Source organism: Mus pahari, chromosome 2 (assembly GCF_900095145.1).
Source record: "Mus pahari chromosome 2, PAHARI_EIJ_v1.1, whole genome shotgun sequence".
Lineage (NCBI taxonomy): Eukaryota > Metazoa > Chordata > Mammalia > Rodentia > Muridae > Mus > Mus pahari.
Genome location: NC_034591.1, coordinates 100,764,442 through 100,775,671, shown reverse-complemented (window position 1 = coordinate 100,775,671; position 11,230 = coordinate 100,764,442). Strand labels below are relative to the sequence as shown.

The following is an 11,230-nucleotide window of genomic DNA, read 5'->3' as shown; positions in this document are numbered from 1 at the left end:
AGAGAGAGAGAGAGAGAGAGAGAGAGAGAGAGAGAGAGAGAGAGACAGAGAGAGTCATTCTCTATCTCCTGCCTTCTGTGCACCCCCACTCCTCCTCAGCCTGGTCCATCAGGGTCATTAGCTGTGACAGCACCAGCCACCATTGCTGTAAGGGTCAAGCCCCTGCCACAGACCCCCCACTGTCTCGACACCTGCAGGATGCTGGAGGAGGGCATGGGGGCAGAGGCCTCCTCAGAGTCCTGCCCAGGCCTGCTGCGCTCCCTACCTCATGTGCTTCCCCTCTGGCCTCAACCCCCACCTCTCCTACTCCCTCTCCCCAACTCCACTCAAATGTTCCAAAAGGTTCTGGGCCACAGCTGTGGCCTCCTGGACCCTTCCCCAGGCCCCGCTGCCCTCCCTTCACCCTGCACTGATGAACTCTGAGGGATGAAGGGCGCTGTAGCTCTCTGTTTCCTCCTCCAAGCCCTGGCCACGTCCCACCAGCTCTCTGGGCATCCTGTGGGGGAGGGAAGGGCATTACCAGGAAGAGGAGCACACACATACACTACAGACAGACAGACAGACAGACAGACATACTCACACACACTCACGCTCACACACTACAGTGAGAAGAGAGCTCAGTTCCCAGGGTAAGATCCATGGACTATCAGCCAGGAAGCCTACCTTTGGTCCTGCTGAGGCTAGCTCAGGGACTCTGAGGAAGCCGTGATCCCTGGTCCCTGGTAAGGGAGTACCATTACTAGTCTCTTTCAGGGATTCTGATGTGCATCAGTAACACACTAGAGACAAGTAATTTAGCCAGACCAGATGAATGGGGTGTGGGAAGGAACTGGGTCACTCACTGACCACAGAGTTAGGGGAGGTAGGCACCCGGGCCCTGGACTGGGAAAACCCTGGCATGCTTGTGGGAGATCTGGGGAAGGGCCTGCCCTGTGCTCCCCACCAGCCCACACCGGCCTCTCTGCCCTTCACAGCCATTTAAGCACTCACAATGTGTGCACCAGAAGGAACAGATGTGCGAGGCCGTTCTTCTGCTAATCTCTGTAAGGTCTTTCCCAGGGTAAGAACTATACAAAACTCAAGGCTGAGCTCAGGCGGCCAGTGCAGGACACCCCATTCCCTTCCTCTGCCCCTGAAGAAGGTCTACCTTTATCAGAGGCAGCATCCAGAAGCCCCTCCCGGAGTGAAGGGCCCACTCCCTACCCTGAGTTTGTCCCTCAGGAGCCTTATTACCCATGGCCAGTGGCTCCCCCTCAGCCTCCTGCTGCACCTGGTCTCACAGGAGGACGCATACATACATACATACATACATACATACATACATACATACATACATACATACGTCATCAGGCACATTCCCCTGGAGGCTCCTTCTCTTCTTCCACCTCTAGCTTCCTTGGAAGAGACCCACAATGTCCCCCACTGACGGGCTTCTTACAGACCAGCCCTGGCCCTGCTCCCTCCTCTCACTCCCTGTTCCCTGTTCTCTGTCCTCTCTTCTTCCTCCCTTCCTTTCCTTAAGCACGTCTGCTCTAGCTGCTGAATGCCAGCCAACTGCCACCAATCAAGGCAAATAACCACTCACTCAAATGGAGCACCAACAGAAGGGATTAAATGAGCATGGCACTATGAAACTCTAAGAAACTGCAGGGATGCTAAGATGGGAAGGTCAGGAAAGTCGAGTGAGGTGAAGAACAGGGTGGGTGGAACTCGTTGAGTCCAAGATGGGCAGGAGAGGTGTGAAACCAGGAGGCAAAAGAGATGGAGGGTCAGGGAGATGGGCTTGAGACCAGATTGGGTGCTCAGGGAAGAAACACTCTCACTAGGGGGTGGCCTCAAGGTTAGGGGAGTCTTCCAAGCAGCCCCAGGGAGTTGTGGGAAGTGCCCACGGCAGAGTTGAAAGAAGCCCTGCTTTTTAGCTCCTCAGTACTTTGAGGAACAGAGAGGCTTAGAGAAGATTCATGACTCCCCTAGGCTGGCTTCCAGTTTGGGGAGCGCTGTCAGGGATGGCCTCTGCTGTGCTCGGCACAAGGCAGACACCAGGCCATGTGCAGGGCTGGTTGAGTTCTGGTTCCAGGAGCTCAGTATTCCCATGGGTCCCACATCAGAACCAGCAGGCATCTCCATCTTGGTCCCAAGCCAGATGGGGATCCCGAGGCCCAGCCCAGGGGCCACATCTGAGCTCCTGCCTGCCTCTGAGGGCCACAGAGGAAAAGATGAGAAGACGAACTTGTATAGTTTGTGTGTGGGACGGGGGAGCTGGAGGGCCTCGTGCACTCTGACGAAATTAAACTGAAAATGGTATGGAGTGGAGCTGGTGAGACCAGCAGAAGCAGGGCCAGGAGCAGCCCCCAAGCCTAAGGAGAGCCGGCATTTTGCTAGATCCATAGCGTTGGGGGAAGGCAGCCATGAGCCAAGGGGTCAAGAGACTGCAGGGTACGTGGGTCAGAGTGTCTTGTCTCAGGCGGGAAGAGAGCCATAAAGCTCAAAGGAATCGCTTCTAGTCTCACAATCCTGGGAGACGGGCCTTTCTGCTTTCTTCTTACAGTCTGCTCCCCAACCTCAAGACTGCCCAGTTTGCCCTGGGAAATTTCTATTCACCCTGATGTCCAGCAGTTTTACCTGGAGAGAGAGAGAGGTTATCTACCTGCAGATGGAGGTTAGTGATTAGAGGCTGGGCTGCTTGATATAAAGGAGGAAAGGAAGTGGGGGGCAATGGGAGGCCTGCCTGACCCTCTAGGACTCTCTAGGGAGATCATAGTTTTGCTCAGTCCAGACCACGTGGTGACGCCTGTGAGGTCTCTGAGTCACCTCTGCACACTCAGCTCTAGACAGGGATGGCAGCATGACTGGAGGAAAACCCAGCTCTCTGTGGTATGGAGCCCTCACTGTAGAAAGCTACTCAAGTACCAGCTTCTATTCAACAGCGACTGCAAGCCCTTCAGGCCTTGCTTGCTCTTGCCTACCTCCCACAGCATGGGATACCCAACCTCTCCAGGCTGAAAATCCCCGGAACCACAGACTGGCACCTTGAGGGACTGTAGACCCCGATATGAGACTAGATGTTTTCTCAGAGCCATCTGGTCTTATTGGTTTTGTGTGTGTGTGTGTGTGTGTGTGTGTGTGTGTGTGTGTGTGTGTGTGTGTGTGATTGATACGGTTTCACTCTTGCTCCATTTGAGTTGTCCTTTATTTGCCTTGACTAGTGGCAGCTGAATGGCATTCACAGTCCAGGCTTGCTTCAAACTCACTCTTATTAACCAGACTGACATCAAGCTTGTAGCCATCCTCCTGCCTCATCCTCCTGAGAGTTAGGTGTATAGGCATGCCAACACATGTGACTTTTGGTCGTCCAGTTAGGACTCAGGCAAAGAGAACCGAGCACCCAAGATCTCCCTGGCTGGTGGGCACCCTGACTGTGTCCCTTGCATAGAGAGGTAAACTGAGGTGGAGAGATGCAGCTGGTTCTGGGCACTCAGGGATTATGGCCACTGCCCACCCGGGGATGTCCCACTTGACCCTGAAGAAAGAAACAGGATGATGAGCTGTCTGGAGCGAGCAGGCTCCTCTGACCTCAGGGCACTGGCTCAATGGGCTTTCCCCAGACCCAGCAGACACTCCCTCCGCTCTGCCTAACCCCTTCCATTGTCTCTGACACAGGAGTTGCTTTTGGGGGCTGCAGGGTGGAAAAGAGTTCCCTACCCCCACGGCCCTTGAAAGACTCAGCAGGGCTCCTACAAGGCCCTAATTAGCGCAGTCCCAGCTACACCTGCACTGTCCTGTCTTAGCCACCCCCCTCCGCCCTCCCCACCCCCATCATCCCTCCCCCACAGCCGGCTGGAGGCCAGGGTTGGGGCAACCCTAAGGCAGCAGATCTTGCCCAACAGCCGTATCCCATCTGGGGGACCTGGGGGAGGGAGTCACCACTGGAAGATGGGTCTTAGAATCAAACCTGCTTGTTAGGACCCTACTGAACCTCCTCCCCTTTGGCTCTCAGACTCTGGGTAATGACCTGACCTGGCTCCATCCCTCCCGCTTGTCCTTTTGCACCTTTGCACAAGCTGGACACCCCCTTCGCTCCACTCGTGCAATGCTCCACATCTACCCATGGACCGCAGGAAGCTGCACCTCTACAATAAGCAGAGACCCTTGGGGGAGTAAGGGTGGGTCCACCGAGCGATGCGGGCCCTGCTTCCCAGGGTGGGCATTGCTAGTGCTCATGCCCAGCCCCACCCCTGTTCTGTCCCACTTTTCTGGCCAACTCTGTCCCTCAGCCTAGTGTTAAGACACTCTTCCACTGCAGTTGTGCCCTGTGGTGGCCAGACTCTAACACAAGAGCCCTTGGGGCCCTGATCCTCTGGGCTGGTCCATCTCCTAGGTTCTCCAGCCTGAGCTAATGACGGGGCGGCGTTTCAGAGTAGAGTGCCTGGCAGCATGAGAGGAGGGCAAAGGGGACAGCCTACCTGTCTAAGGGGGACAACAGCTCCCACTCTTCACCACACCTCTCAGGAAGAACAGCTCCCAGGTACCCAAGATAAATGCAGGGGAATGAGGAACCAGGCTGACCCCACCCCCACCCCCACCCCCCATCCCCCCACCCCCACCCCCTGCCTAGGAGGGTGTCCTTGGAGGGCTAGCCAAGCCTCTAGGGATATCCTGTGAGGACTGTCAGTCTGTGGTAAGGGGACAGTACCACGGCAGAACCTGGAAGGCATCCTTCCATAGCCTTTGCTGTGTCACTGTGAACATGATCTTATTGTCTTGGGTGGGTGGGTGCGTGGGTGAGTGTCAGAACCTACAGGGTGTTGACAATAAACATGTTCCCTGGTCCCCGCAGGAGGAAACTGGCAAGAGGCTGCTCTAGCTTGAGCCCTCCCACCTGGAGGAGAACGTGGTGGGCGAGGTGAGGCTGCACAAAGGTTGTACCGAGAGATCCTTGTAGATCCCTGTAAGGCCACATTCCAGAAGGAAAGCTGAGCCTGGAGGTCCAGACTCCCGCCCCACCCAACCTGGCAGCTCTCCTTTGCCCACAGGTGGGAGAGCCTGTGGAGCAGAGGATCAGATAGCCTCAAACCTGGGCACAATGGTGCCCTTTCTCCTCTGATTTCTGGGCTCTCATGACCCAAGCTAGGGGGCTGTCTCTGGCCTCTGTGAGAAGCCTGGCCTGCCCCCCTTGCACCTTTCTCCGTAGCTGGTGGACAATGCGTCTGTGTCAGCCTCAGACACAGTCCCAGCAGCCAGGGCTGTGCTCCCTAGAGGCTGAAAGGCACTCTGCTCGCTCTGAGCTCAGCCATGGGGTGCCCTGTATGTACACTGCACCTCCTCCATGGGGTTGGGTGGCCCTGGAGTCAGGGTGAAGAGGGAGTGGCCGTGTCTAGCTCCTTCCCCACCCCACCCCACACACCCTGTTTAGGAGCCTCGGGCTGTTCAGCTGGGGCTACTCAGGCTGGTTTACTCCAGAGAGCTGGGCTGCCCGAGACTACCAGGCGAGGGAGAATGACCTTGGACAAGAACTCGAGGGGTGGCTTTGGCCCTGTGGACCTTGCCAGGTTTTCTACGCCTGACACTGGCGTGGCTTTACCCCTCCAGATCAGGCACACTTGCCTACTGACCAGATGAGAGGCGTACCATGTGTGAACCAATACATGGTCTTACTCCAACAGTATACATACATTGCTGCGGTTACATGTCATGTAAGCATGAATCCACCTGAACACACATGTACAGTATATTCAAGCACCCGTACCCACACCCATGCCTGTGCCCATACACACACGCACACACACATGCACACACCTCACCTCCACCCTGTGCTTACAAGCATGCACACACATGCCCTTGCACATTATGTGCCCCTGCCCCCCCCCAATGGAGACTGCCCTTCTCATACATGTTTCTATGGATAGATTCTCCCCTCTAGAAGGTGATGCAGGCATCCATTGGCACAACACACTGGATACTGAATTCCTCAAGCCAAGTGCCCACTGACTATACTGCTATACACATCACTATACAGATCCATTTGCTCACTCACACATGCTCCCCTGTATTTTCCTTCTTTCCCTCCCTCCCTCCTCCTCCTCCCTCCCTCCCTCCCTCCCTCCCTCAGTCTGTCTTTGTCTCAATCTCAAGCTGTCTGTCTGTCTGTCTGTCTGTCTCACTTTCACTCTCTCTCTCTCTCTCTCTCTCTCTCTGGATGTTGGACATTAGGATCCTGATGATAACAGTTGTTACTCAACCCTCTCCTCTGGGCCAGCCTGAATGGGGACCTCCATGCCATCTGCCACCTGCAGAGGTGACCATGTGCAGGCTCTAGAGGTGGTACTGCACAGTTCTTCTGGACTCAGAGGCCCTGATCTCCTCCCTAGGTCTTGGTCCTCTTTCTCTGAGGCAAAAAGCAGCGATCCAGCAGCCCACTCCCCTCACCATGAATACTCACTGACTCGGGGGTGGGTGATGTAGTTTCGGGTCACAGCCTGCACATGCTCTCGGGCTGTGCCTGGGTCACAGCTATTGCCAGTGAATCCCGAGGGCCTGCTGTCTACTGTTGTGGCCATGGCGTGTGGAGAGCTGGGAGCCAGTGCCTGAGAAGCCTGGTGGTAGCTCTAAGACTTCAGTTTTATCTGGAGCTGGAGCAGGCTGCTCAGCTTGTGCCAGCAGCCACCCCTCCCCTTCCTTATGTTTCTGCTCCCTCCCATCCTCTGCCAGGTTGACTGTAAACAGGGAAGCTGGCATGCGCCAGCTCCCAAGGTTTCTCAGGCATGGGCTGAGCAGAGCCTGTAGTGGCTGCCTCACTCAGCCCTGAAAGCTTGCAATGAAGGACAGAGCAAGGTGCACAGTACCTTTTCTAACCTCTGTGCCCAGAGGTCCCACAGGGCAGTTTCCATAGTGAGTGTGGCTTCAGCTTTTCCTTCTTTTAACAGGTCCCCATTCCCCACTGTATGGCTCCTCATGCCCTATACCTGGCAGGTTGTCTTCTCAACCTGCCCCCTTTGTCCTGAGCCATACCTGGGTACCCTTCCCTCTCCAATTCCATCATCTTATCATCTTTGGGGGTCATCTCCTGGCCATCTACAGGCTACCTCCTGCAGGAAGCTGCCATGTTCCTTGAGTCCCTCTGTGCTATCTTCCCCGCCACTCTCTGGCACTGGTCCATCACATGCCTCTCACTCTGTCAAAGAACTCCTCTGTTGAGGGTTGTCAGTGGCTATAAAGGAGCAGCCTCCTGTTTGCTTCTATGAGTCTGCATAGCCGAAGAAATGATGTAAGCTTGTGCCTGTGGTACCAGTGTTACTTTTCTGTGCGAAAATATGCTAGATATTTAAAATGCTACCATTGTGGGTAATTGCATGTGATGACTAACTTTGGCTGACAAATTGACAGGACTTAGAATCACCTAGAAAATATAGCTAGCCCCTCTGCCCCCCAACTACTGCTACCACCACCACTCTGCCTTCCTACCATACTGACTGTCTGCATTTTGTCTAGGCTCCACCCCACGGTTACCTGGCAACAGCCAGGTGTGTCTGACTCGGTATAAAAGGGGCTGCCTGCTCCCCTCCTCCCTCTTTTACTCTTGCTCCTGTTCTGTCTCCTTGCTTCTGCTCCTCCTCTCTCCCCGTTCCACTCCCCCCCTCTCTCTCCACATGCTCTCATGGCTGGCTTTTACTCCTCTACTTTCTCTCTCTCTCTCTCTCTCTCTCTCTCTCTCTCTCTCTTCCCCTCCCCATACCTGAATAAACTCTATTCTATATATGGCTGGTCCCTCAAGGACAGGGATGCTCTAGCATGGGCCAGCAGAGGCACCCTCTTCTGACTATACATCCACCAAACATATTCTTCTCTTTCCCTATATTTTTAGAAAACACAACACTGACTGCAATCTCAAACCATGAACCAAAATAAACTTTTCTTTCATTAAGTTTATTTTCCTCCAGATACTTCGTCATAGCAACGAAGAAGTAAGTAATATGGAAAACTAGTACCAGGAGTGGGGTTATTACTATAAACCTAACCATGTGGTTTTTAGGCCTCTGCAACTGGTTTGTGAGGAGAATGTGAAAGAGTTTTTCAGCCTCAGAATGGTGTAAGAGGAGTTTAATGGGTCATTCTGATAAAGACTGAGAGATATGCGGACAGTTGGAGTCCAGCACATGACGTTTCAGAAGGGAACAAGGACTTTATGAGGAAATGGACTAGAAGTGATTCAGATTATATTCTGGAAAAGAATCTGAGTTTATTCTGCCCATGTCTTAAGAACTTGAATGGCGCTGAATTCAGTCATAATGGACTAATCTGTTTGGCAGAGGGAATCTCATGGCAGGTGTGTGATCTGAATGAGAATGTCCCCCATAGGCTAATATGTTTGCATACTAGGTCCTTAGTTGGTGGAACTGTTTGGGAAGGACTAGGAGGAGGCATGGCACTTGGGGTGGGCTCTGAGATTTCAGAAGTCTTGCATCATTTCCAGTGTTCTGTCTCTGCTTCTTTCTGTTTGTGGATCTGGACATGAGCTTCCAGCTGCTGCTCCAGCACCATGCCTACCTGCCTGCCTGCCTGCCTGCCTGCCTGCTGCTGTGCACTCCACCTCGATGGCCATAGACTCTAACTCTCTGCAACTATGGGCCCTAAGCAACTCTTCTATGCATTGCCCTGGCTGTGGTGACTTATCACTGCAATAGAAATTTAATTAAAATATCCGGACAGCATCCAGGCTGTACCATGGCTCCTGCTCATAGCTCTTCTGCAGGTCTGCAGTGAAGGAGGGCAGCATGCAGAGCAAAGATACGACTGATGCAGTTTCTCAAAAAAGAGAGTGAATTTAGAGTTACAGCCAAAGCAGGGTTTAAAAAAAAGCAGCTGCCACTGTGAGAGAGGTTGGAGCCATTAAAGAGAACCATGACATTCTGCTCTGGGACAATAGGAAATGGACTCTGAAGGCAAGCCCACCCATCAGTTGCTCCAACTTGTGAAAATGCAAATTCAGTTGACAGGAGAGAAACTGCACTGAGGAGCCCCTAAGTGTTTCCTGATCTGACTGCTGGAGGGCACCGGACCCACTCTAGCTGTGGTAGAAGGGTCCAGACCACATCTCAGGCTGATAGCAGAACTTAGCAGCAGCATCCATACATTGCTGGGCTTACAGGTATAAAATGTAGGAGTGACACGGTCATGGAGGCTTGCACGAGGTTCAAGAAAGCTGTAACGGCCAGGTCATGTGTGGCAAGGAGGCCTTGAGAAGCCATTGCATGAAACTCTGAGGGTAAAGCTTAAGTTGTAGTGGAGATGATAGGGCCGTCAATGTCTGTTGGAGGAAAGCTGCGGGCACAGCGAGCTTACATGTGCCGTGAGTGGCAGAACTAAGGGACAGAGCTACTCAAGCCCATTGGCACCTTCATATCTCTGTCTGGATTCTTGGTCCCAGGTTCCAGCGCTGCAGGCTTGTATTTACCCTGCGGGGCTCTGGTCTTACCTTGGCCCAGTCTTGTCTTGTTATGTACTGGTTTGAATAGTTTGGCCCCACAGATGCTTGAGTTTCAATACTTGGCCCATGGGGAGTGGCACTATTAGGACCGGGTGTAGCCTTGTTGGAAGAAGTGCATCACTGTGTAGGTGGGCTTTGAGGTCTCCTAGGCCCAAGCTCTGCCCAGTGTGGAATCAGAGCCTTCTCCTGGCTGCCTGTGGAAGACAATCAATCCCCTCCTGCTGCCTGTAGATCAGGATCTCAAGCTCCCTCTCCAGCACTGTGTCTGCCCGCACACTGCCATGCTTCAAGCCGTGATGATAAAGGACAGAACCTCTGAAACTGTAAGCCAGCCCCAATTAATTGTTGTGCTTATAAGAGTTGCCTGGGTTGTGGAGTCTCTTCACGCAGTGGAACAACAGCCAGTCCCATTTATCCCTTTTGGAATGGGAAAACTTACTCTGTGCCACCATGCACTGAAAGTGTGTAATGGCAGCTCACACCTTTAATCCCAGCACTCTAAAGGCAGAGGCCGGTGGATTTCTGAGTTTGAGGCCAGCCTGGTCTACAGAGTGAGTTCCAGGAGAGCCAGGGAAACTCAGTCTCAAAAACCAAACCAAACCAAACCAAACCAAACCAAACCAAAACAAACCAAACCAAACCAAAACAAAACAAAACAAAACAAAACCAAAACAGAAAAAAAAATGTATATAATTTTAAAAAATAGGACCTTTCAGTTATTTTGTCTGAATTTGTCTGAATCTCCCCACTTTGAGCAACTGTGGAATTGTGTAGACTTTAGGAACTCTTAAAGATGGACTAAACACATTTTACACTTATGTAAGACTTATGAAACCAGGGTGGAATACTGTTGTTTAAGAGTGACATGTTTATGTGCCCAGTTAGCAGTGAGGGGGATGATGGGTAATCAATTGTCACTCTGATGGATTTAGAATCACCCCACTATACATACCTCAGGGCATCTCTGTCAGGGCATTTCCAGGGTTTCAACTGAGGAGGGAGGGCCCACCTGAATGTAGGTGACAGCGATCCCCAGACTGGGGTCCTGGACTGAAGAGCGATGAGAATGAGATCTAAGCTCCAATGTTCACCCCAGCTTCCTGACTGAGGGTGCAGCCTGACCAGATGCCACACATCTGTGGCTAGGCCTTCCTGCCAAGATGGACTGCACCTTCAATAAAATAAACCTTTCCTTCCTCCCCTCGCTCCTGCAACGTGCGTGGTCACGGCTACTAGAGAAGTCCGTGGTTCAGTGGGCCGACAACTTCCTGAGAATCTGTAATTATTACATGAAAGTGATCTGAGGAAAATGAGCTTTTCCCCGAGTGCTTCCTGCTGCACGGGCCCTCTCTCCAGGCCACTCTTGCTCTGGCTTTCCTCTGCCGCCCCCTCAGATCTTTCACCTCGTACCATTTACCCCTTGAAGGACGTACTACCCACCCCAACAAGTATTGTGATGTTTGAAAGGAAAGCTTACATAGGAGCATCTTAACCAGGGAAAGCATGGGTGTTGCAGGGCTGTGGCGCCTGACAGAAGCCTTTAATGGTGGACCCATGACTGTGGACGCCAGCCCCAGTGCCTACCCCCTCCCTTTTGAGGTTCCCATTCTGCTACACATTGAGGACAGGGACAGAAGGGAGCGAGTTGGTGATGCTGGGACTAGTTCCCTTCTTTATTTCAGTGACACATACACACTCAGACACACACACACACACACACACACACACACACACACACACACACAC

The 11,230-nt window shown here is 52.8% G+C and overlaps 1 protein-coding gene across 2 annotated transcripts in view; it reads right to left on the bottom strand.

Moving 5' to 3' along the window:
* Nucleotides 1-6,634, bottom strand: part of Atp6v1b1 (ATPase H+ transporting V1 subunit B1) — a 17,037-nt gene extending 10,403 nt beyond the window's left edge. For both annotated transcript variants that reach the window (XM_021190937.2, XM_029535132.1), the window contains exon 1: nt 6,440-6,634. In XM_021190937.2, coding sequence (XP_021046596.1) covers nt 6,440-6,557 — 118 coding nt within the window. In that variant the 5' untranslated portion in view covers nt 6,558-6,634. The remainder of the gene's footprint in view (nt 1-6,439) is intronic.
* Between the last annotated feature and the right edge of the window lie 4,596 nt (nt 6,635-11,230).